Source organism: Peromyscus maniculatus, chromosome 10, assembly GCF_049852395.1.
Source record: "Peromyscus maniculatus bairdii isolate BWxNUB_F1_BW_parent chromosome 10, HU_Pman_BW_mat_3.1, whole genome shotgun sequence".
Lineage (NCBI taxonomy): Eukaryota > Metazoa > Chordata > Mammalia > Rodentia > Cricetidae > Peromyscus > Peromyscus maniculatus.
The window spans coordinates 7511990-7537934 of record NC_134861.1 but is presented as its reverse complement, the minus strand read 5'-3'; the positions used below and the strand labels follow the sequence as shown (position 1 = coordinate 7537934).

The 25945-nt window shown below is 52.7% G+C and overlaps 1 protein-coding gene across 2 annotated transcripts; it reads right to left on the bottom strand.

Moving 5' to 3' along the window:
• Nucleotides 1–11644: 11644 nt before the first annotated feature.
• Nucleotides 11645–16802, bottom strand: Osm (oncostatin M). 2 transcript variants are annotated; one of them, XM_076545825.1, is made up of 3 exons: nt 15888–16802; nt 14280–14416; nt 11645–13823 (listed from the first exon to the last, which is right to left on the bottom strand). In XM_076545825.1, exons 1-3 carry the CDS (start codon nt 15919–15921, stop codon nt 13263–13265), a joined length of 732 nt encoding a protein of 243 aa, XP_076401940.1. In that variant the 5' UTR covers nt 15922–16802; the 3' UTR covers nt 11645–13262. The 2 variants fall into 2 exon arrangements, with proteins under 2 accessions (XP_076401940.1, XP_076401938.1); XM_076545823.1 differs by lacking the exon at nt 14280–14416 and having other exon boundaries at nt 15888–16623.
• Between the last annotated feature and the right edge of the window lie 9143 nt (nt 16803–25945).

The following is a 25945-nucleotide window of genomic DNA, read 5'->3' as shown; positions in this document are numbered from 1 at the left end:
GGGGGAAGGAGGGAGGGAAGGAGAGGGAGGAAGTGAAGGAGGGAGGGAAGGAGAGGGAGGAAGTGAAGGAGGGAGGGAGGAAGAGGGAGGGAGGGGAAGGGAGGGAGGAAGAGGGAAGGAGGGAGGGAGGGAGAGGGAGGAAGTGAAGGAGGGAGGGAAGGAGAGGGAGGGAGGGGAAGGGAGGGAGGAAGAGGGAGGGAGGGGAAGGGAGGGAGGAAGAGGGAAGGAGGGAGGGAGGGAGAGGGAGGAAGTGAAGGAGGGAGGGAAGGAGAGGGAGGGAGGGGAAGGGAGGGAGGAAGAGGGAGGGAGGGGAAGGGAGGGAGGAAGAGGGAAGGAGAGAGGGAAGGAGAGGGAGGGAGGGAAGGAGAGGGAGGGAGGGAAGGAGGGAGGGAAGGAGAGAGAGGGGGAAGGAAGGAGGGGAGGGGGAAGGAGGGAGGGAAGGAGAGGGAGGGAGGGAAGGAGAGGGAGGGAGGGAAGGAGGGAGGGAGGGAGAGAGGGAGGGAGGGAAGGAGGGAGGGAGGGAGGGAGGGAGGGAGGAGCTATTTACAGCTTACATACCTGCCTGAGGCAATGCTAGCCCTACACTTTGCCTAGGAAATCCTGTCAGGGGGGAAGTGGGCTTCAACCATACACTATGCAGAAGGGAAACTGAGGCTTGGCCTTTGAAGGCCAAGTAAGGTAAAAGCAGGGGTCATATTCATTTTTGCCTCTAAGGTCTCCATCTCTCACTAAAAAGAAAGTAATCATTAAAGCTGGGATGAGGGCGTGTTGGAGGGATGGCCCAGGGGACTCACATCCTCTTCTAATGCTTCAGGCACCAGGCACACCCTCACTAGCCGGTAAGACACCCATACACACAAAATCACTTTACAAGTTCAAATCCGGACAGCGGTTAGCAGGTGCAGGAGCAAATGAATCTAATCTGAGTCCCCACGCGGCACCAGGGGCCTGTGAGCCCAGCACTGAGGGACAGACAGCCATCTCTGACACAAGATGGTCAAGCAGCCTAGGCGAATGGTTAAGGGTCAGATTCAATGAGAGACTGTGTCTCAAAAAAAGGTAGGGGGCTGGAGAGATGGCTCAGTGGTTAAGAGCACTGACTGCTCTTCCAGAGGACCTGGGTTCAATTCCCAGCACCTACATGGCAGCCTACAACTGTCTGTAACTCCAAGATCTGACACCCTCACACAGATATGCAGGCAAACACCGATACACATAAAAAATAAATAAATAAATAAATAACTTAAAAAAAAAAAAAGGTAGCCTGGGGCTGGAGAGATGGCTCAGCGCTTGAGAACATTGGCTGCTCCTGTAGAGGGTCCAGGTTCAGTCTCCAGCACCCACGTGATGGCTCATGTAACTCCCGTTCCAGGGGATACAGCATCATCTTCCAGTAGTCAAGGGCATCAGGTGGACAGACATACACACAGGGGAAACACAATACACATAAAATAAAATAAATCTTAAAAGATAATAAAGTGGGAGAGACTGGGGAGACGGCTCAGCGGTTAAAGAGTGGGAAGATTTTTGCAGAGAACCCAAGTTCATTTCCCAGAGCCCATGTCAGGCGGCTCACAACTGCCTGTAATTCCAACTCCAGAGGAATCCGACTCCTCTGTCCCTGCAGGCTCCTGTACTCACATGCACATACACACATACATACGATTATACGATTTTTAAATAATATGGATAGGTAGATAGATGATAGATAGATAGATAGATAGATAGATAGATAGATAGATAGATAGATAGATAGATAGATAGATACAGGGTTTTACTATGCAGCCCTGCTGTCCTGGAACTGGATCTGTAGACCAGACTGGCTTTGAACCCACAGAGATCCGCCTGCCTCTGCCTCTCGAGGGCTGGGACTAAAGGCGTGCGCCACCGCTGCCTGGCTAAGGCCAATGTTTCTGTTCCCAGCACCAAAACAAAGAAAGAGCTGGGACAGTGAGCTCGGAAGCCCCAGGTGCTCATGCCGCCTCTATTGGGTCCAGGATGAGTGTCCAGACTGGGGACTCGCTGGAACACGCACTGTATCCGCCAGGGCCTGTTCTCCGATCACCAGGCCCCGGATCCTAGAGAACGTCTCGATGTTATGTATTTATTTATTTTTAATTTCGTAGATATGGTACCTGGCACCCACAGGGGCCATGGGAGAGGGTCAGGTCCCCTAGAACTGAAGCTACAGGCAGCTGAGAGCCGCCGTCTGAGTACAAGAGCGGCAAATCCTCTCAGCAGCTGAGCCAGCCATTTCTCCAGGCTCAGCTTTTAAGTGCATGATGTATATCAGCGACTAGGTCTGTGACTGCCACTGCCTCCCCACAAAACCAAACCAAAACCAAACCAAACAAACAAAAAACCCAGCCAAACAAACAAGCAAAAAACAAACCCCGAAACCTCAGCTTCGAATGGCCTGGGGGGCCTTCTGTCTTCCTGAGCTTGGGGCTAGCTCCGAGGAGTGCAATGACTTCTCTGTCCCTTCCCAGGACTGTGGAGAGAACACCAGTTCATCTCTGCAAGCTACCTTCTGGCTCCTCGTACACTGGGCTCAGAAGCTGCTGCTTAGAGCCCTGCCTGAGACTTTCACAGTGCCTGGGGCCAGGGCACGCTCTGCATGTTGCACTCTGGGAGATGCTCCTGGGGAGGCCAAGGAGATGGGGGTACTTGAACTGGAGCAGGGCAATGCAAGGGGTAGGGAACGGAGGAGGGCTCAGAGAAGACAGCTGCAGGGCAGGGGTGTAGGGGGCCTGAGGGGAGGCCAGGCTGCAGGGCAGGGGTGTGAGGGGCCTGAGAGGAGGCCAGGCTGCAGGGCAGGGGTGTGAGGGGCCTGAGAGGAGGCCAGGCTGCAGGGCAGAGGTGTGAGGGGCCTGAGAGGAGGCCAGGCTGCAGGGCAGAGGTGTGAGAGGCCTGAGAGGAGGTCAGGCTGCAGGGCAGGGGTGTGAGGGGCCTGAGAGGAGGTCAGGCTGCAGGGCAGGGGTGTGAGAGGCCTGAGAGGAGGTCAGGCTGCAGGGCAGGGGTGTGAGGGGCCTGAGAGGAGGCCAGGCTGCAGGGCAGGGGTGTGGGAGTCCTGAGAGGAGACCAGGCTGCAGGGCAGGGGGTGTGGGGGGCCTGAGAGGAGGCCAGGCTGCAGGGCAGGGGTGTGAGGGGCCTGAGAGGAGGCCAGGCTGCAGGGCAGGGATGTGAGGGGCCTGAGAGGAGGCCAGGCTGCAAGGCCTGACCTTCTCTCAGGATGCTGTGGTGGTTTGAATGAGAATGGCCCCCATAGGCTCATGTATTTGAATGTTTAGTCATCAGGGAGTGGACCTATTTTGAGAAGGATTAGGAGGTGTGGCCTTGTTGGAAGGGGTGTGTCACTGGGGTTAGGTTTTGAGGTTTCAGAAGCCTCAGGCCCAGTCTCTCTCTCTCTGCCTGCTCTCTGTGGATCTGGATGCAAAGCTCTCAGCACCATGCCTGTCTGCTACCTGCCGTGATCACGGACTCACTCTTGAAACCGTAAGCAAGCCTCCAGTTAATAGAACAAGTGACTAAGACCTGAGAGGTGGCCCAGCTGCTGGAACCTGACAAGTCTGGAACGGAAGCTTCAGGCTAGAAGGCAGGAAGATACTGTGGGATTCTGGGAGGGGAAGAAGATATGATAACACCGAGATGTCTACACTATGGCTGAGGAAGGGGAAAAGAAGCATGGAGCGAGATGAGGCATGAACCATCGGGGGCAGGGGGTGGAGCCCTGAATAACGGCGGAGAGGGAAGGGTGAGCTGGGATTCAGCAACACTGTGAGTGGGCCAGACAGAATGCCGACAATGGGTGGGGCTGGCCGAGATGATGGTGAGCTGGATTTAAAGGACCTTCATGTCTTCTGGAGGCGCAGAGGAGCAGGGGCCAATCTTGGGAGACATCAGTTCTGTGACCCGGTGGAGGATAAATCCTTGCCGACTTAGGCGATGTGCCTAAGACTCTTCCACAGCGCCGGGAGCATCCTCGGCTACTTCCTGAGATGGGTCCTGCTCCAGGCCAAAGACCGCTCACACAGCCTCCTGGGTAGGGGTGCAGAACTCAGCCAGGGCGGGGCAGCCACAGGTCGCGCTGCCCTGCCTCTGCAGACCAACCTCTGCCCTCTCTGTGGGCAACCTCAGCGCCTGCCGCAGCCCGCTCCGGTTCTGCTTCAGGAAGCTGGGGGTGTCTGTCTTTCTGTGGGTACCACCTCCCACCCACAGCTTCCCGGCAGCCCAGGCCAAGGAAAGCCCCCTTCTCCTCTGTGGTCAGGGCAGCCTTGAGAGAGAGAGAGAGAGCCATCCCCTGATTTAGCAGACCTGGTGCTCCAGCTGTGGGGATGTTGGGATGGGTAGAGTGAACTCTCCTCAGGCGGGCTCAGGATCAGCCGTCCTCTTCCTCTCTGGGCGGGGCCCTCTCCTGCCTCCTTCTCGTTAAGCTCGCTGGTAGTGTGTATCAGACAGTGTGCAAGGCTGGAACCAAATGAAGGTGGCGAAGGTAGCGGCCACAGGCCTGTTGGGAAGGTGGTCAGGGATGATGCCAACAGCCAGGAAGAATGCTTCCACACGAGCGGTTTTTGAGAAAACGCACAGCCCACTTGGTGGCCCTGGATAGGGAAAAACTAAGCTTTTGTGTTGAGGTTTAGCTTATCTTTAATTATGTGTGTGAGTGCAGGGGCCTGTGGGGGCCAGAGGAGCGGACCCCTCTGTGGCTGGAGTTACAGGCCATGCAAACCACCGGGCATGGTTGTTGGGAACCAAACAGCAAAAACAACAAAAAACAAGGAACAGCATTTAAGAGAGTGGGAACAGCATAGGCAAAGACTGTACGGTAGTGAGGAGCCCTGGGGACAGCCAGTGTGGGCAGTGGATCTTCCCAACTCAGTACTTGGTAGACAGGCAGCCAAGTACTGCCAATGACTGCTGTGTGGGGGTCCTGGGCCCGGAGGTCTGGCTCTAGCCCTTTGCACAAGTGGCTCGTGCAGGGTGTTCTCTCTCTCTGGGCTCTTTGATTAGGCGCAATCCCTTTACTCACTCACCTCTGACCCTTAAATACTGGTGGCCTTTGCCCTCGCTGTCCCCATCACACCTGCACGTCATTCCGACCACAGCGAGGACGTCATCTCTCCAGACACTAGCCTGACCACCCACATGGCCTGCTTCTCACGCTCTGTGTTACATCATCTCCCGTGTTGGCCTGCTTCACGCTCCTGTTGGTCCCTTGGCCTGTCTGCTGTCTGTCTGCCCCTTGCCCCGGAGCTCGGTGTCACCAGGGACTCTTGCAGTTGTCAGCCAAGTTGCAGAGGCAAGGGACAGGATCAGAAAGATGCCCCTGCCTACAGCTACTAGCTGCAGAACTGTGAGGGGCTCTCAGGCACCCACGCTGCAGCCTCAGATCTATTGCTGACCCCCCTATTACAGGAAGTGGGGGAGCCGGGGACTGATTGGGTCATGTTCATGTGTTTCTTTTTTCTTTCTAGGAACCCTGGGGTCAAACCTGGGACCTTACTCACACTGGGCAAGTGTGCTGCCACTGATCTACATCCCCAGGACCCCATTTTGTAGGAAAAAAAGAACACACAAATTTACTATGTGCCTAAGGCATATTGAAAGCCAAGTTCAAGTCTTAGCCACATGACTGTCCAAATGTGAGCTGAACACAGAGGACACCAATGGGCAAGTCAAAGTGGACGGGAAAAGCCCATGAGGCCTCGACCCTACACAGACCTGCAGGCCACCGGGGAAAGCTGGGAGTGGGAGAGGTGGTCCTCCCCAGGGAAGAGCACTCCAGTGGGCTGCCCAGTGCCAAAGGGCCAGCCCTGAAACTATACATACAGGTAACACTATACAGATGGAACAGGTTATATTTAGAAAAACGTTTGTATACACAAATACATTTACGTATGCAATAACAGCTAAAAAAGAAGCCATGAATTTGAAGGAGGGGTGTATGTAGATGGGTTTGGGGGAAGGAAAGGGAAGGAAGAAATGTTGTAATTAAATTATAATCTCAAAAAGAAGAGGGAAAAAAAGCCAGTTTCTTGACTTTTGTTGGTACCACCCCCGCCTTGCCTACAGACATGTCCCTCTCCCAAGGGAGGACCTGTGGGCCTGGGGGCGGGGACCCGATCTCCTGGGGTTCAGCTATAAACTCTAATTCAAGGCTCACCAGTAGCAAGTTAAGACAGTCACATCGTAAGCTCTGCCTTGTGCACAGATAGTAGGGTATTGGCTGGAGGGGTATGGCTGTGATTCATGCCAGGACACTAATGACAGCGCTTACTGGGGTCCAAGCAGCAGGCAGATCCGTGCCCTATGTTCCTACACACACAAGGGTGGGACACCTGGCTTGTTCACATGACCATCCGGCCTAGAAGCACACCTATTCCCACATATGTGACCACAAAACATATTTGCATTTCTTTTTTTTTTTTTTTTTTTTTTTTTTTGAGACAGGGTTTCTCTGTGTAGCTTTGTGCCTTTCCTGGAGCTCACTTGGTAGCCCAGGTTGGCCTCGAACTCACAGAGATCCACCTGGCTCTGCCTCCCGAGTGCTGGGATTAAAGGCGTGCGCCACCACTGCCCGGCTTCTTTTTTTTTTTTAAAGATTTATTTATTTATTGCGTATACAGTGTTCTGTTTGTATGTATGTCTGCACACCAGAAGAGGGCACCAGATCTCATTACAGATGGTTGTGAGCCACCATGTGGGTGCTGGGAATTGAACTCAGGACCTCTGGAAGAGCAGTCAGTGTTCTTAACCTCTGAGTCATCTCTGCAGCCCCATATTTGCATTTCTTTTTTTTTTTTTTTTTTTTTTTTTGGTTTTTCGAGACAGGGTTTCCCTGTGTAGCTTTGCGCCTTTCCTGGGACTCACTTGGTAGCCCAGGCTGGCCTCGAACTCACAGAGATCCGCCTGGCTCTGCCTCCCGAGTGCTGGGATTAAAGGCGTGCGCCACCACCGCCCGGCCCATATTTGCATTTCTAAGTGTCTGTTTCAACATTCAGCCTTCAAAAGGAGGCCGGAAAAATACACAGCACATATTAGCACACAAACTTAACACACACACCCATCATATATAGTTGTCAGCAATAGCCTCATCATGTATTCCCATCAGTGCACATATCCATCATACACACTCATCATATATACCCAAATACACACACACACACACACACACACACACACACACGCACACACGCACGCACGCACGCACGCACATGCACATATGCACACACCATCCCAGAATAAAGTTACATCTTCAAGTTGAAATTACTTCTCTGATGTTTCTTCTAATGTACTTGAAAAGTGCCTCATTTATGACTTTTTAAAGATTTATTGTTATTATTTGAAATTATGTGTATGTGGAGGTCAGTGCCTCCAGAGGCTAGAGGAGTGAGATTTCCCCTGGAGCAGGAAATACACCTGCTGTGGGTGCTGGGAATTGAACTTGAGTCCTCTGGACAAACTGCTGAGCCACCTCTCCAGCTCCAAGGTGTGACATTCTTTATCCTGTTTGTTATAAAAACTTAATGGAACAACTTCCGAATTGGAACATGGAATTTGGAGGGCCCTAAACGCTGTGTTCCTTAGCCATGGTCACTCATATTCTGCTCCAGAAGGAACCATCTCTCAATCCATTTGAGGTAAGAGCTCTGTTTCTGCATTGACTCTTACCGCACCAAACATGGGGCTCTGAAAATAATGTACGTTTTACCGGAGGAGTCACCTGGGTGGACGCATTCAGACCCCTGAATCAATGGAAAGCCGTCCCCACGTGGCCTGACCCAGACGCCTCACTGGGACGGGAGGCTTGGAGCGGGCCACCACAACCTGACCATCCTCGTCGTCCAGCCGTGGTGGGAGGGGCCACCCAACACCATGCCTTAAAGTGCTGTTCTGCACAGCTCTGAATGCAGGAGCATCTCCGAAAGCCTCTGAGAGGCGACATCCCGCATCCACAGACTGCAGGGGGCTCTTACCCGGGTTCTCTCAGACCTCCCTTGGTCTGGCCAATGTTCATTTCTTTATTCTGAGCTGGTTATTTAAGTATCCTGTTTGGTAGACCCCTTTCTGTTTCCAACATATTTAGTTTAAGGCATCAGTTTTGTTTGTTGTTGTTTGTTTTGGTTTTTCGAGACAGGGTTTCTCTATGTAGCCCTGGTTGTCCTAGAACTCACTCTGTAGCCCAGGCTGGCCTCAAACTCAGAGATCTGCCTGCCTCTGCCTCCCTAGAGGCATGCGCCACCGCTGCCTGGCTTCCCGTGAGTCTCAGCACTGCTCTTGGCATTTTTACCTGTCTCTGCTCTCTGGAAGGCCAGCAGCACGGGCAGGGAGGAGTCCGCTGGCTTCCTCCCTCACAGTGTTCTGAAGGAGAGGTTGACTTCTCTAACTTTTAAGGTCAAAATATGTACATTTAAGCTCCACATGTTGCCTCTTTATAAGATGTTTGAAAAGGTAGCTAGGGAAATGGCTGCATGGGACAGGTCTGTGTTCCCTAATGCAAGAGAAGACATTGGCCAGCATCACCAGATCTAGGTAAGGGAACCAAAGTCCAGATGGACACCGGGGCAGTAGATGATGCCTGATCCAAAACTTACACTTCTTTCATTTCTTTCTGTCCCTTTTTCTTTCATATACAAATATAATCAGGGGGATTTGGTTTGCCCTCACGGTAAATTTACACACACACACACACACACACACACACACACACATATCTTAGGTTTAAATAACATTGAGAAAAACATTTTCATCAGCAAAAGCATCTCCCTCTGGGCTGTTCAGCTCTTAAAGGAGGAAGTGATAGTATCTTAAGTCTGCACGACAAAGGCCATCTTTTGATCTTCTATGCTACTATCTCAGTTTGGGTTTCCATTGCTGACATACAACACAAGGACCAAAGGCAGCTTGGGGAGGAGATGCTTTTTCAGCTCACCCTCGGGTCACACTCCATCACTGGAGGAAGTCGGGCCAGGGACTCTCGAGGCAGGAGCTGATGCACAAGCCATGGAGGTACTGCTTACCTCATGGTGTGTTCAGCCTGCCTTATTATAGAACCCAGGACCCCTGCTCAGGGATGGAACCATCCACAATGGGCAGGGCCGTCCTGCATCAATCATTTATCAAGAAAATGCTCTGCAGACTTGCCACCAGGCTATCTAATTGAGGTACTTTATCAACTGATGTTCTTTCTTCCCAGATACCCTAGCTTGTGTCCCGTTGACAAGAAGCTAACTAACACAGCTATTAACCCTTTGTCACGTCTGGTGCTCGGAATTAAACCTGGGTCCTCTGGAGGAGCAGCCAGTGTTCTTAACCTGTGAGCCAGATCTCCAGCCCCTTTCCATATCTTAAAGATACAGGGACATAAACTTCCTGCTTTTTTCAATGAGACCCCTAGATTACATGTAATTGTGTCATGTACGTCTATGCTAACTGTTTTCATGTATTGTTTGTGTGGGAAACAATTTAACAAACTCTGACTACTTCATTTCTTGAATTCATTTTTATTGTGTACTAAAATTACTATTTTTATTTTTGGCATTCCTAGTTAAAATATACATGTGAGGATTTACAACTCTATTTTGGTGATGTATTAAAAAGCCTGATAATACTCAGCCTAGTGGCACACACCTTTAACCCCAGCAGAGGTAGAGGCAGAGGCAGAGGCAGGTGGATCTCTGTGAGTTCCAGGCCAGCCAGGTCTACACAGAGAAACTCTATCTCGAGAAACTAAAATTAAAATAAAATAAAAAGTCTGATAAAGAGGCTGGAGAGATGGTTCAGTGCTTAAGAGCACTGGCTTCTCTTCCAGAGGACCCGGGTTTGGTTCCCAGAACCTATGTAGCATCTCAAAGCATTGGTAACTCCAGTTTCAGTGGATCTGACACCCTCTTCTGGCTTCCTCAGGTACCAGGCACACAGGTGTTGTACAGACATACTTGCAGGCAAAACGCCCATGTACATAAAATAAACATGACACACACAATAATAATAATAAAAATTTAAAGGCCTGATAAGCACATACTACCTTATAAACTTGAGTGCTCTGAACATCTTAAAAATCTATTAAAATGATGTCTTTGAGTCTATTTATAAAACTTTAAATTCTAATTATTTATATAAAACAACATTCATTAGAGTCATAAGATAAAGATTTTTTTTAATCTATAAAATTTAGCTTATATAGGTGTGTATGTATGTTTATATCTATATATTGAGAGATAAAGATTGCATTTCAAAGTAGGTTCTAAGTAACTGTATTAATTTAATTTAAAGCTTCATTTCATTTATATAATAGTCATAGGCTCAGAAAATCATATTAAAATATTATTTTTAAAAGAAGTCTGTTTTTATTATTTGTTTTTATTTCATGTGCATTGGTGGTTTTGCCTGCATGTATGTCCATACAAGAGTTTCAGATCCCCTGAAACTGGAGTCACAGACAGCTGTGAGCTGCCATGTGGGTGCTGGGAACTGAACCCGGGTCCTCTGGAAGAGCAGCCAGTGCTCTTCATCACAGAGCCATCTGCCCAGCCCCACAAATACTCTTTTTTTTCTTTTCTTTTTCTTTTTTTTTTTTTTAAGACAGGGTTTCTCCGTGTAGTCTTGGCTGTCTAGGATCCACCCTGAGGATCAGGCTGGCCTCCAACTCAGAAATTTGCCTGCCTCTGCCTCCAGAGTGCTGGGATTAAAGGCGTGTGCCCAGCCCAAATACTCCTAATATAAACTGTCTCCCATCACAAACAAGACAGCCATAGAGTACACATGACTGCCAATATGGGGGAGTACCTCCATCTAGTTTTTTTTTTTAATGTGTAAATTTGTGGAGCTGAAGAGATGGCTTAGCAATTAAAAGCACTGGCTGCTCTTTCAGAGGTCCTGGGTTCAATTCCCAGCAGCTACATGGTGGCTCACAGCTGTCTATATCTGTAGTCTCGTGGGGTCTAATGACCTCCTCTAGTGTGCAAATAAAACACATATACATAAAATAAATAAATAAATAAATCTCTTTTAAAAGATGTAAATTTGGGGGCTGGAGAGATGGCTCAGAGGTTAAGAACACTGACTGCTCTTCCAGAGGTCCTAAGTTCAATTCCCAGCACCCACATGGTGGCTCACAACCGTCTATAATAGGACCTGATGCCCTCTTCTGGCAAGCAGATACATATGCAGAACACTCATATATAAAAATAAATAAATAATTTAAAAAATAAAAAGATGTAAATGTTGGGTGTAAAAATCTGTGTGCCCAGGACTGGGGAGATGACTCAGCAGTTAAGAACACTTACTGGTCTTGCAGAGGACTGGGGTTTGAATCACAGCACGCGCATGCCCTCACAACTATCTCTAACTTCAGTCCCAAGAGCTCTGACGCCCTCTTCTGGCCTCCACCAGCACTGCACTCATGTGCACAGACTCACAGACATACACAGACAAAAATACAATCTTTAAGGGGGGATGGGGCAGGTGGCCTAGGTCTGTTACCCCCAAGCTGGGGAGGGAGAGGCACACAGCCTAGCAAACAGTGAACTCCAGGTTCAGTGACAGGGTTCTGTGGCAATTTCCTCAGAACTGAAACCCTTCCAGGAGACAGGAGGCTTAAGAGCCACAGGAGGTAAACCAAAGGTCCTAGGTCTGGGTGAACAAAACCTTGCAAGAGTCTGGAGGGTCCCTCCCCAGAAAATGAGGCATACTGCTGGAGAAGGGCACGGGAGTGATAACTTGGAGCGGGGATAGGGACTGCCAACTGACGCCACTCAGAGACTCCGTTGTAGCTGTCGTCTGTGTTGGGTGGGCTTTGCAGTGATGATCTGCTTTTGGTCACCCCACTCCTGTGAGTAACCCTTCACCCACACTCCTGTATGCAACACCAATAAAACTCATTGGTTCACCAGCTTGGACTTGAACTTTAGTCTGTCATGGGCTCCCGTTCTGGGAGGAATAGATGTGTGTATGTTGCATCTCCCCAGGAAAAGCCTAACACACACACACACACACACACACACACACACACACACACACACACACACACACCACTAAGGAAAAGGAGATGCCCCATGTGTGTGACACAGCTGTGGCCATGTGGCTTCCCTTTCTGAGTGATTCTCAAACCTCTAACCCATCCCAGAGCACAGACATCTTTGGCCTTGCCATCTAAAGACCTCCCCACAGGCAGGCCCCCAAACCTTCTCCCATGAGAAAAGACTGACGCCAATTTTAGAAACTCGGCAAGTTTTAAATATGTTAGCAAAATATTAACATTAAATATACATTATAAATAAGCCTTATAAATATAAAACTGATTAAAAACTGATAAAAAAAATCAATAAATTAGTCATGTCCCTCCAAGTAATTGCTCTTCAGCTTTTGAGTCCCCTTCCAGGAGGACCGGTTCAGCGTGTGAAAATTCCACAATACACCACCAGAGGGAGCAACAAGCAGCGAGGACCCAAGATGGGGCTTCCAGGCGCTGGGAGATCTCCCATAAACCCACCCCACGACCGTTTGCACCGTATGTTCCCATTTACAGAGACTTTGATGTCCACCCTATGGCACAGAGTCCAGCAGCTGACAGGCGGAGGGGCCTTACATAAGGACGGACACACACACACACACACACACACACACACACACACACACACACACACACACACTCGACACAGCTTTCCATAGAGAACGCTGACGTTCAGATACATAAAGTGTCCTGCCCACAGTCACGCAGAGACTCAGGGAACAAACTAGAGTTCTGAGCTCTCTTCCCTTGAACTCCTAGATCAGTGCTCCTTTTAGGACACCCTGCCCCTGTCGCAACTGTCCAGCGTGAGGTCTCCCAGACGTCCAGGTATCTGGTCTGAATGGGATGAGGCACAGGAGAGAGCCCCGGACCTGACCTTGCCTTTGGAACTCAGCCACAGGGAAAGGAGGAAGTCTGGAGGCAACGGCTTCAAGTCATGAGAGGAAAGGACCAACAGCCTCGGGGGTTCAGCCCAGCCGTGAGTCAGCTTGTGTCATCAGACCCCTGAATCAATGGAAAGCCGTCCCCACGTGGCCTGACCCAGACGCCCCACTCGGACTGGAGGCTTGGAGCGGGCCACCACAACCTGACCATCCTCGTCGTCCAGCCGTGGTGGGAGGGGCCTCCCAGCGCCACGCCTTAAAGTGCTGTTCTGCACCGCTCTGAATGCAGGAGCATCTCCGAAAGCCTCTGAGAGGCGACATCCCGCATCCACAGACTATGCCGTGTCCATCCATGTGTCCTCAGGCTACCGGGGCACCTGGACCCTGGACGTGGGGCTCTGGCTGCTCCGGGAGGGTCTGATTCTGCGGGCTCCCTTGCGCCAGGCCCGGAGCGGGCTGTGTCTCGGGCTGTGTCTCCGGCTGCGGCTGGAGCCATCTCCCCACTCCCTGAAGACCCTCCCCACTGAGCTCATGAAGCAGTGGTAGCCCCACAGGAAGCGGCAGCTGTCTAGCTTGGCCTGGAAAATGCTTGGTGTTGTAGAGGTGGACGGTGAGGTCCCAGAACCGGCCTGTGTGGGCTCGGGTTTCTCCAGGGTATGGTGGAGCAGCTGCGCCATGCAGTAGACATTGTTTCTGATGCCTTGGATGTTCTGCCTGGCCCTCTCCAGCTCTGGAAAAGCTTGAATCTTCGGAAACTGCTGTCTGAAAGCACCCAGTTGGCGCCAGACTCTGCCCAGTGTGGCGTGGACAGTGTTCAGGAAGCGAGGCTTGCTCAGGGCCCGTAGGGTGTCCTCACTCGGGAAGGTCACAGGGTTCTCTGTGCAGGCAGCTCTCAGGTCCGATGTGTTCAGGCTTTGGAGGAGAATCTGAGGAAGGGAAAGAGTGAGGAATGCATGCCAGAAACCGCCCCCTCCCCCAAATACACACCGATGAAGCTGCCTTTGCTGCCTTTACAACACTAGCTCTTGTGTGTTTCACACTAGATTTTCCCAGCAAAGAGACACAAAAGCCAAGGAAGAAGAGATAACCCAGAACGGCAGAGATGGGACGCAGAACTGGGATGGGAGTGCTTCCAGGGCCCCGGGGGGGGGGGTCACTGTGCACGCAGTGGATGGGGTGAGGGTCTGCAGAAGCACTGGACTAGTTCACTCTCTACCACATCTGGGAATCTAAAACAAAGTGCCAAACCATCCAGACCAGGGGATGGAGTTGGGATCCAGACAGCTCCACCTGCCCCTTACTGGTCCTCCCTCCCTCCACTTTCTCACTAGTCCCCGAGATTCTCTGAGGCTCACGCGCCCTAAGGGCTGGCTGAGGCTTACATAGGGCTCCATGAGCGATCCCGTGTTCCCCGTGATGTTCGCCTGATTCTGCAGCTGGCTGAGGAGCTGTGGGGAAGAGCTGGAGCAGCCGCGTGTGGCCTGTGCCATGCTCAGGAACAGGAGACGGAGGGCCAGACCTGGGGCAGAGAAGGAAGGGTATGTTTACCTGACTTGTGGCATGGTACAGTTCTTACGCCTGGGGGTGCAGCCCAGAGCAAGAGCTGGGCATGCAGCAGGCACCAGGTCTGCACAGGACACCCCCCAGGCTGCCACCTCCCCAGTGAGTCACCACGCAGACCAAACAGGGTGAGGGGGGTGCAATTACTAAGCACGGAAGCTGGGTGTTTGCACACAACATCCCTGTCCTGACCTTAGGGCACGGGCTGAGGCGATGAGTCCACTATAAGACGTCTGGCCTCACACAAGGGTTGGTCTAGACCTAAGACTGACTGGTCAAGTCCCTGACTCCCATACAATCTTAACATTCCATGTAGACCGAATGGAGTGGACCTGGGTGCAGCCTTGGGCATCAGGTCACCTGAGTTCTGTTCACAGAGCTAGGGAAGGCACTCTCCACCCACAGGGCCTGCCAGTGCTGATACCCCGTCTACTGAAAGGTGAACTATGTGCCAGAGAAAGTCCTGCCCAGGTCACACATGCCCAGAACTCTGCTTGACCTTCCTGCCCCTCAGTCAAGAAACCCCCACACATGCACACTCCAGGGATACTGGGACTCCCCAAGAAGGTTGTGGGGGTGAGGGTAGACTAGCATAGTTCCAGCTCGCTGGCCCCCACCCTCAGGCACCGGCAGCCACGTGGTCGGAAGGGGCCTGTGGTGCAATGGCCCGGAAGGCTGTGACACCATCCTTCCCTTCCTACAAACCGACCAGCCCCTTGGGGAGGGCCAGGAGCCCAGGCATGCCAACCACAAGTGCCCTCCCCAGCTTCCCCAGGTGTCTGTAGCTACACTACCAGCGAGGGCCCACGGCGAGCACGTAACAGGTGCACGTGGAGCAGCGTCTGTAGGGGTGTGCCCGCGAGCCTGTGTGAAGCCCTGAGGTACCTGCCCCGTTCACTGGGGCTTCTGGTCTGCAGGTAAGCCTTCCTGCATCAGTGTGAGGGAAGACCCTCACCCACATTGGGGGCTTTGTTTGCTTGTCCCCATGGGGGTGTGGCTGTGTGTGCAGATCTGAGGCCCTGAAGCTCGGCTGAGTTTCCATCCTCCCTAGACCCTGGCAATTGAGTCAGGACAAGAAGGAGGCCCCATCCCAGGACCTGCCGCACTTCCTCACAGATCTGCAACTTCCTTTTCTGCTCCTCTTCCACCTGCCTCCGGCTTCTCCACCTTCTTCCCGCTCTATCCCCTTCCCTCATGCCCTGGGCACCAACACAGTCTATCTCACCTCCCTCTGGAAGCCCTCCAGGAATACCACATCTCCATCTGTGGGTATTCTGGGGTCTCAGTGGACCCCTGACCTCCTAGTTCTCCTTCTCATCAGCATCATTCACCTGATGCCAGATCTCCAGCTCCCAAGGGGCAGAAGGTGCCCACCGCAGCCAGTTGGCACAGCTGTGCCCTGGGATGGCAGAAAGGAAGGAAGTACTTACTGAGCAGTGTTCTCTGTGGAAGCTGTGTCTGCATGCTGGGCGCTGGTGATTCGGCCCGTGCCGCTCTGGGGTGACACGGCTCGGCTGGGTGTCCTGCGGGCTGGCAGCCACTTTATGCCCGACAGGGCGATTGGCCAACACCTCGTGAGGTGGGTGGGGAAGGGCAGGCCTTCTGGGAACATGACCCCAAAAACCAAAGTCTCCACAGGCGGCCAATGGGCGCCAGGCGCCATGACAAGCCCGCTCCTCCTCCCGTTTTCTTCGAATTCGTTCTTCGAGGTCAGCCCCACGCCCAAGGATGATGTAAACCGCAGCCTCAGCCTTTTTGGGGTGAGCGGGCAGCACGGGGGTCCATGCCATCTTCGGTGAGTCAGCCCGGGGGTCAGAGCAGGAGCTGCATGCCAGGCCTCTGGAAGCCCAGGCCACCCTTGGCCCAGGAACCGCCAACCTCACAGGACACTGAGGTTCAGGGCTCAAGGGAGCTAAGACATCTTCCTCGTTGAGTGCCCTTCCCACCCTCTCGCTTGGGCTGTCGGGACATCTGTGAGCGGAAACCACCAGGCTCTGGGCACAGAGCCAGACTCGGGCCCCGAGAATCTAATCCTAGGCCAGCATCCTCTAGCCCGGCTCCTCATCCCTGCTCTCCCCATTATCTGGTCCCTACAGCCTTCCCAATCCCAGAGCCCCTCTCTGGAGAGAGGATCCTCTAGGGAGACCCGGACACTTGGAAAGGGAGAGAGTAGAGACTAGGTCTCAAACCTTCCGACATGCTGTGTGGCCCGAGGCAGGTCACTTCGCCACTCTGAGTCTCACCTGCACAGCGAAGAGGAGAAAAGCATTTCTGGGTTTCACCCCACAAGGCCACCGCCAACATGGACATAAAAGGCAAAAAAGCCTTTGAAGGAAAAGAAAAGACAAAACTCGAATTCCAAGTACCGGTTTTCGGGGGATGGGATGCAGGGGGGCGGGGGAGATGGGGAAGCTGTGAGCTCAGAGGGGGAAGCTGGAGTCGGGGGGGGGGGGGGGGCTGCGGCGGTGGCAGTTGGAGACCAGGTTTCACTTTCTCTGAAAGATAGTGATCCATCATGGGTGGGTCTTCTGTTTCTTAGCACCCGCAGCGGAACATGACGACATTCGGCCCTGGAGACAGCGTCTCCTGGTCTGTTGGCGGCTTTGCTGTGGTAAACTGAGCCAGGCTGACCCAGGTCCACGGTCCATGCTTGGAAGCCCCAGCATGCCTACCCAGCTAGGATGAGCATCCTCAGGCTGTAACCTCGGGGACCAGAGGTAGCCTGAGGAGGTTGGGTGTGGGTCCTGGGACTGGGGGGGACCTGAGCTGCTCCAGGTGCAGGGACCCTGCAGAAGGAGCCCAGCCCCGGCCATACCACCTGCTGCTGGTCCTCATGTGTCCACTGAACAAAGATCTTCACCCCCACCCCCCATCTTGAGGCACCCACCCACTCCCTGTGCCCAGCAGAGTGCTCGCCTTGGCGGCAAACCGCCAGACTGGCCCGGTCCAGATCCTCTTCTTGAGGTCTTCATTTCCTTCTGCTGAATTTCTCACCTCTGCCCACCCCAGGGTGCTGTTCCCTAGGGCCCTGGACAGGGCTCCTTCTGCATTTCATATCCCTGATGTCATCCTGGGACATCCTATCCCCCTACACCCAAGCCCCGGCAGGGAGCTACCTCATCTCACTGTGGCGAGGAGACAGAGGGCAGCTCTGTGCAGCCCCGGGGTCTGGCAGGAGAGCACCTCTGGACCACTGTGTTGGCACGAGGGTCTCCATCACCGCAGCTCTTCCTCCTCCATCATGAATCCTACTCTGTCTCCTCTGTTCAAAGCAAGAGGTGACCCCCCCCCACTAGAGGTCCCTCTGCAGAGCTGAGAGGTCATCCAAAGCTGGTCATAGTGGTACACATTTGTAATTCCAGCTTCTGGAGAGGCTGAGGCAGCAGTGTGAGCCAGAAGCCAGCCTGGGAGAGACAGGGAGACCCGATCTCAAAATGGAATCGAACTGGGCATATGGTCCCAGCGCTCAGGAGCCGGTGGCTGACAGGGAGACTCTGTCTCAAAGAAAGAAATAAACTGAATTAAATAAAGGAAAGGGGGCTGCCAGCATCTGCCAAGGCGAGGTGCTGGCCTGGACACTTGATGTGTCTACCAAAGAAAAGAAAAAAGGAAGGAAGGAAGTACACTTTCCCTGGTGTCTAAAGGCCCATGCTCTTAGCTCTGGGGCCAATCTGAGTGTTGTGTGCACAGACTCCTGGGACCACTGTCACCGAGGGCAAGACCTGTGTGTGCATATTTATTTCCTGGAATTGTCATAATGGTGTACAGCTGACCCTTGGTATATACAAGTGACTGATTTCAGGGCCTCCTTCCCAAAGGTACCAAGATCTACCGAAGTCTCAGACCCTTTTAAAAATGGTGTGGTGCATTCATGGAACCTCCATCTGGCCTCCTTGGACCGAAACCTCCCTAGATGACATAATCCCCAGCACAAGGCACATGCTATAGCAAACAACCGTGTCGTTGGGGAATCACAGAAAAGAACGTCTGAGCATGTTCCTTGCAGAGGAGCCCATCTCAGTCGGGCTCCTTTTCTGCACACACCTCTTTGTGTCCTCTGATGTGGAGCCTATGGATGGACAAGTGGGGCACTGTCCCCCAGGCCATGCAGCCTCAGCTGTGTGCTTCCCACCACTGTAGAGCTGGACGTTTGAGTGAAGCTCTCACCGGGGCTGGCTCTTTCTCAGGGACCTCTCCTTAGCTGTTTATTTATTTAGGCCGCTTCTCAACGGTGTAGCCCAGGCTGGCCTCCGACTCCCCCTGGAGTCCAGATTGGCTTCAGGTTCTCAATCCTCTCGCCTTGGCCTCTCTGGTGTTGGGATTATTGGAATATACCACCCCACATGGCTGTTCCTTGGCTTGTAAGTGGCCACATTTTCACTGGGTCCTTACACAGTCATTTGCTGCTTCTGCAATTCTGTACCCCATCTCTGTGTGTGGCACATGCATGCCTGTGTACATATGAGGGTGGGTGCACATACAAATCGTGTCTGTGCTTGTGGAGGCCAGAGGTCATAGTTAAAGCGTCGTTAACTGTCTTCCTCTGTTACTCTCCACATTTGCATACAGGGTGTGTGTGTGTGTGTGTGTGTGTGTGTGTGTGTGTGTGTGTGTGTGTGTGTGTGTGTGGTGGATGTGGAGGTGTGTGGATGTATATGCTGTATGTGGTGGTGGTGATCTGTGGATACATGGGAGTGTGTACGTGCACACAGAAGCCACAAGAGGACACCATGCATCCTGTTCTAGCATTCTGTCTTATTCCCTTGAGATGAGATCTTTCGTCTGAATCTGGAGCTAGGCTAGCAGTTGAAAGCCCCAGGCATTTCCGTTTCTGCTCCTCCACAGTGCTGGGGCTGCAGGCCTGCATGACCACATCTGGCTTTTCACATGGATTCTGGGGATTTGAACTCAGATCCTCATGCTTGCAAAGCAAGCTTTTTCCTGATGGAGCCACCTCCCCAGCCCCCAATTTCTTCCCTAATCCAGTTACACTGAATCAGAGCCCACTCAATGACCCTTTTTGGTTTACCTCTTTAAGGGCCCCATTTCCCAATACAGTCATATCTGAGATGCCGTGAGTTAGGATCGTACATGATGACGTCAGGAACAGGCTCCAGACCCTAACAGAGGAGTCGGGATTGGAGGGTGAGACACCAGTGGAGGTCCTTGGGGCTACGCAGGGGCCGTGGGAGTGGCCCAGAGGCCCAGAGGCGGAGCCTCACCACCACCCAGGCCAAGCGTGAGGGAAGATGCGTCAGCGATTCTGGTGAGGTCAGCTCCTAGTGACGTCGCCGCCGTCGCCAGCAGGAAAGGCTTGCAACAGCCCGTATAAATAGGATCCTCAACCACAGGGCCCGGGCTGTCCCCCCTTCCTGGGCCACGTCAGCCGGGTCCTCGTGATGCGGAGAGGAAGGGAGGGTGGGTTTACTTCCTCAGAACTGCTATCTCCCGGCCTTTCCGGCCCACCCTCCGCCTGTGAGGGCTCTGCCTCTTTAAATGCATGGACAGGACCTGCCACAGCCCGAGGTGGGGTGCAGGAGGCTGCTCCACTGGGCAGAGAGAGTGGACCCCCACTTGCTGGTGGACACAGATTCAAGTTCTAGCCTCTGCTACCCATGAGCCTATTGTTCTCAACCGAGTCACGTCCTCTCTCAGGGCCTCGGTTTCTCTTCCCTGTAAACCTCAGCGGCACAATTCAACAACGAGAAGCAAAAACAATTCGATTAAAAATGGGCAAAAGGTGTGGTGGCACATGCCTGTGATCCTAGCACCGAGAGGTAGAAGCAGGAGGATCAGGAGTTCAAGGTCAGCCTCAACTACACCTTGAGATCAAGGCAGTCTGTGCTTCACGAGATCCTGGGGGATGGGTGAGGTAGTGAAACTGGGAAGAGTGTGCTGGCGATGGAGCAGTCAATGAAGCCTGGATTTCATTCCCAGAACCCGCATGGAAATGTCAGGCATGGCGGCCTACGCCTGTGAACCTGGCAGCTGGGCAGTGGAAATGGCATCCAGAGGTTCACTAGCCAGCCTAACTGGTGAGCTCTGGGCTAACAAGAGACCCTGTCTCAAAGGAGGTCACTGGTATTCCTAAGGATGACACCCAAGCTTGTCCCCAGCTTCCAAGTATGTGTGCGCACGTGTGCGCGCACGAGCACACACACACACACACACACACACACACCCTTGACAAAGGATTTGATCAGACATTTCCCACTGAAGAAAAAGGTACAGGAATGTCCTAGAAGTGTGTGAAAGGTTGCTCCCCATCAGGAGGTCCTAGGGAGGTACAGAGCCAGCACCGTGCCACCCCGTTCTGGGATAAGTCGGAGACAGACGGTAGCAAGTGTTGGTGACGATACGGGGACACTGGAACCCTTGTAGAGTACGGGCAGGAAGGCAAGACAGTGCCTGGGAAGCAGACGACAACCACGAGAATAAGCCCAGCAAGTCCACTCCTAACCTCATGCCCCAAAACACGACCCAAAACACCTTTTAGTTGTTTTTCTGAGACAGGGCCTCACTCTGTACCATAGGCTAGTCCTCACTCTGTACCACAGGCTAGTCCCCACTCTGTACCATAGGCTAGTCTGTAATTCACTAATCAAGGTTGGCCTCAAACTCATGGCAATCTTTCTGCCTTAGCCTTCCAGGCACTAGGATTACAGGCGTGCACCACCACATCAGGCCAAAAAACCTTGTCCTAGTAAGAAGCAAAACCAGAAAATACATGCCTCCACAGAAACCTTCAGGAATCACAGGAGAGATTATCTGCATTCCCCCAAAGCACAGGCCCAGTGGTCAGAAGAAATGGATAAACAGTACAACACAGTAGACTATTAAGTCCCAAACATGGGGAAGTACTGACATGTGTCACAACATGGATGAGCCTTGGAAACCTTCTGTCCGGCGAAGGAAGCCAATAGGAAAGGCCGTTGACACTGTGTGATGATGCTGATGGGGATGCTGATGCTGATGGGGATGCTGATGCTGATGCTGATGCTGATGCGCACACACCGGGGCGGGGCGGGCAGCAGCAGAATGGCGGCCAGAGTGTGGGAACCCAGGGATGAGGAGTGCCTGCTAGCAGAATCTGGGGACGAATGACGGACTAGTCAAGAACTGGATAGTGGTGATGACCACGTAACCCTGAATGAAGGGAAAACACAGATCTGCGTAAGTCTGATAATATCGAGGGCTGTATCTAGATTTTTATAAGTGTAGTGAGTGGTGCAGGGGACCTCTTAAGATACTTAGTGCCACTCAAGGGCTGAGCCTGACCTCAGGGGGAGTTTGGTAAACATGTACCTGGTAGTTCCTGGGGCACACAAAGGCACACATTGGTTTATGTCATTGGGTGGTTTTGGGGGCAGTTGGGAAAGGTGGGGTTACGTAAGACCTAGTGAACAGGGACATGCTGGGTCAGGGAGGTCATGGGCCCTGGGGATCCCTTGTTCTCCAGTTACCAGAGTCTTCCTGGGACCTGGTGAGAGAGACTAGCTCCCTCTCCCCCCCCCACCCCCCACAGGGTACTCTTGAGCAGGGAGAAACGAGGAATATGTAGATAGGAGTATATATAAGAGACAGGCAGAAAACACAGGCTAGCCTCGGGAGGGTCTGGGTCAAAACCCACCAGCCCTGTCTGTCTCTACTAAAGGGCTTTTAAAGGAATGCCAAGGGGTGGAGCAAAAGACCCCGGCCCCCAGCACAGCCAAGTGCAGACTATACAAGACACCTGGTGACCTTGCACATGATCAAGTCCTCCCCTAATGCAGCCCTGCTGTGTAAAGCAAGCTCGGACCTCACCAGGAAGCTTTCCTGGGCTCCCAACAGGCGTGCTCTATGCCTCCCAAATCGAGTAACTGACCCCAGGTCTGAAGCCTTATTCAGAGGAGAGCAAGAAAAAGTGAGAGTTCCTTCAGCTCTCTCTCTCTCTCTCTCTCTCTCTCTCTCTCTCTCTCTCTCTCTCTCTCTCTCTCTCTCTGACACACCAGCCATTACCACAGCTCCTGTGACCAGACCCGCCTCAGGGAAACCCAGACGGAGGGAAGCCTGGGGACAGTGACGTCAGGCAAACTGACAGGCTGACAACAGAGCAGGCTGCCCAGCAGTCCATTGGCTGTTTGCTCCAGGATGACCCCACCACCCACTATGAGCCCAGGTTATACCTGTGAGATAAGTGAAGGCACAATGACCACAGAAGGTCCAAAGCCCCGGCAGAGCTGTGTCCCTTCAAGGGAAACACCACGTCAAACAGTAACGTGGTAGGACTTCGGCTGTACGCCCACGTTTCTTGTGACGACAACGTAGAGCACAGTGCCCACTTTTTGAGACAGGGTCTCGCGTAGCCCAGGCTGGCCTTGAACTACTGTGTAGCTGACACTGAACTTCTGACCCCATCACCTCCACTATAGTGCCTGCCATTGCAAAGGCCTATAAGGTGTGGAGACTGAATCCCGGGCTTCGTGTAGGAAGCAAGCACTCTACTGACTGATCCACCTCTCTGGCCTTTGGGGCACCTATTTTGAAATATCAGATTCTTGCCTAAAATGTTTGGTTTCCCTGCCCCCCCCCAAACCAGGTATGTCTCTAGATTTTTCATGTGCCAGACTTGGCATTACACATTCTTGCAGGGCACACCACTGGATTCTCATAACCACTTTAGGAGCCAGCCCCATTTTGCAGATGGAGAAACTGAGGCATAGAAGGCAGAATCCTGGAAGGGGAGAAAATGCAGGCTGGGGTCCAGGTAGCCTTCCTAGGCCAAGAGATCCGGCAGCATGTTCAATGGCTTGTCCAGAACTGATGCTGCCAAGTGACAAAAATGACAGTCTCTTCACAGGGGCCGGGGTAAGTGGCACAGGACCAGGGGTAGGCGGAGGAAGGAAAACAGGGAAGGAAAGTGTGCCCTGTGCTCAGGGCGCAGACAGTGCCCAGGGTACAGTAGCGGTGAAGAAACATCAGGGGACATCTGCGTGGCCGTCCAGATGTGGCCATCTACAGAAGCTGCAACACGGGGGATTCCTGGCTGCCAGCCTGCGGGAGCCAGACGTGCCAGACATGCTCTGCTGGCACGTCTGCACTGACCATCTGCGGCCAGGCTTCTGGGAGGACAGCACCCTGGGGTGCTGCCCAGAGCAGCTGATCTCAGGCAGTCTGGCTGCTTGGGTCCCTTTCCAAAGGAATCAAGACTGTCCCCCTTGTCACACCGGAGCACGTGATCTTCCTTCTGGGCAGCTCTGAAAACATGCTGACTTTTTCCTGGACTCTTTTGTAGCATGTTCAAAAACTTGCTTTTTTTGACTACTCAAGATTGCAACACTTTCCAGGAAAAGTAACTGAAAAAAAAAAAAAGTGCCACACGTCCCCTCCTTTGTAAAATTCACTTGGGCACCCATTCCACAAAAGTGGCACCTGCTGGCCTGGCAAAGAAGGGAGCTGCCAGTGGAGGGCTGACTCCACTGTGTATGACAGGGAGGTGGCGGGGAGGGGGGGGCCGAGAGAAAGAGAGAGAGAAAGAGAGAGAGAGAGAGAGAGAGAGAGAGAGAGAGAGAGAGAGAGAGAGAGAGAGAATGTGTGTGTGCTGTGCTATGCACAGGTGTGGAGGCTAGAGGTCAACGCCCAGTGTCTTTCTCAGTCACTCTCCACTTTATTATTCATTCATGCATTTATTTATTTATAGGCAGGGTCTCACACTGACCCTGGGTCTCACCAGCCTGACTAGAACTGCTATCCAGCAAGCTCTAGGGATCTGCCTATCTCTGCCTCCCAATGCTGGGGTTACAGACCTGCACCACAGGCCCAGATTTTGCATGGATATTGGGCATCTGAACTCAGATGCTCACGCATGTAAGGCAGGCACATTGCTGACTCTTTACACTCAGGAGCTGAGCAGCAGAGACAAACAGGAAAGAGAAGTTATGGACGGGTGTGGTGGCGTACACCTTTATTTCCAGCACTCGGGAGGCAGAGGCAGGTGGGTCTCTGAATTTGAGGCCAGTCTGGTTTACAGAACAAGTTCCAGGACACCCAGGGCTACACAGAGAAACTCTGTCTCAAATAATAACTAACTAACTAAATAATAATAAAAAAGTAGAAGATGCACACGAGGAAAAGGTGGGAAGAAGCACCTGGATGACTTGGGGGGAGGCTGTGAAGTCACCTTCTTCCACGTGTGTTCTTGGGGAGACCCCAGAAAACTCCACAGGGTTACATTGATATAAAAAAGAAGTTTATCCTGCACCCCAGGAGAGAGGCCATCACAGTGTCCAAGTGAGGTGGCCATTCAGTGGAGGGGAGGGAGTTAGGGGGCTGCTGGTCCTGTGTTCTAGAACGAACTCAGAATTAGATACCGCCTTCCTCACACTCTGAGTCTAAAGCCTGAGGTGGACAACCCCCAACGTTTCAAAAGGTAATGGGCAAACAAAATGCAGCACGCTGTACAACCGAGTGTGAGCAGCCATGCAGAGGACACGCTGACACATGCAGAGGACATGCTGATACATGCAGAGGACACACGGACACATGACGAGGACACGCTGACACATGACGAGGACACGCTGACACATGACGAGGACACGCTGACACATGACGAGGACACTCTGACACATGATGAGGACACGCTGACACATGACGAGGACACGCTGACACATGACGAGGACACGCTGACACATGCAGAGGACACGCTGACACATGCAGAGGACACGCTGACACGTGCCACGGTGTGGATGGCACTCAAGGACATTAAGCTCGATGGAAGCTATGGCACACTGCTCACACACTGTGTGGTTGTGTGGCTCCACGCATATGAACTGAGAGGAAAATGCAGAGAGAACGTGGACTGGGGATGGGCAGGGCAAGGAGCAACGGCCTCCTTTCGGGGTGGTGAAAAGGTTTTGAACTAAATGTGCCAAATACCACGGAATCACTCCATTTGAAATAGCTATCAGGATGCCTGTAATCCCAGCCTGGGATCATGAGGATCATGAGTTCTGGGCCAGCCTGACATAAAAACAAGACCCTGTTCCAAGAGAGGAATAAAAGGAAAATTATGCAAGTTTTATGCCAATTTAAAAATTGGGGAAGGAGCTGGAGAGATGGCTCAGCAGTCAAGAGCACCTGTTGCTCACTCGAGGACCCAAATTCAGTTCCCAGCACCACGCGTGCACTCACACCACCTCCAACTCCAGTGCTGGGGGTCTGACACCCTCTTCCGGCATCTGCAGGCACCGCACACGCGCAGTGCACAGACGTGAACAACTGTTGTGTTAGCTGGGGACGTGGAGACGGCCGTGGGTAAAGCGCTTGCTGCGCTAACACGAAGACCTGAGTTCGGATCCCCAGCACCATGTAAAGCCGGGCTTGGTGGCGGGCATCTGAAACCCCGGCACTGGGGGTCAGGGACAGCTGTGTCCCACAGGCTCACTGGCCAGGCTAGCAGGAACATGGAGCCCCAGGTTCCATGAGACTCTACCTCAGAAATGAGGTGGCA

Excerpts from the sequence above, each read along its gene's own strand:
- Osm (XM_076545823.1), bottom strand. The coding sequence starts at position 16,247 with ATGGCATGGACCCCCGTGCTGCCCGCTCACCCCAAAAAGGCTGAGGCT. Across the intron at positions 13,824-15,887 it reads TCCACAGAGAACACTGCTCA|ATTCTCCTCCAAAGCCTGAA; the intron begins GTAAGTACTTCC and ends TCCCTTCCTCAG.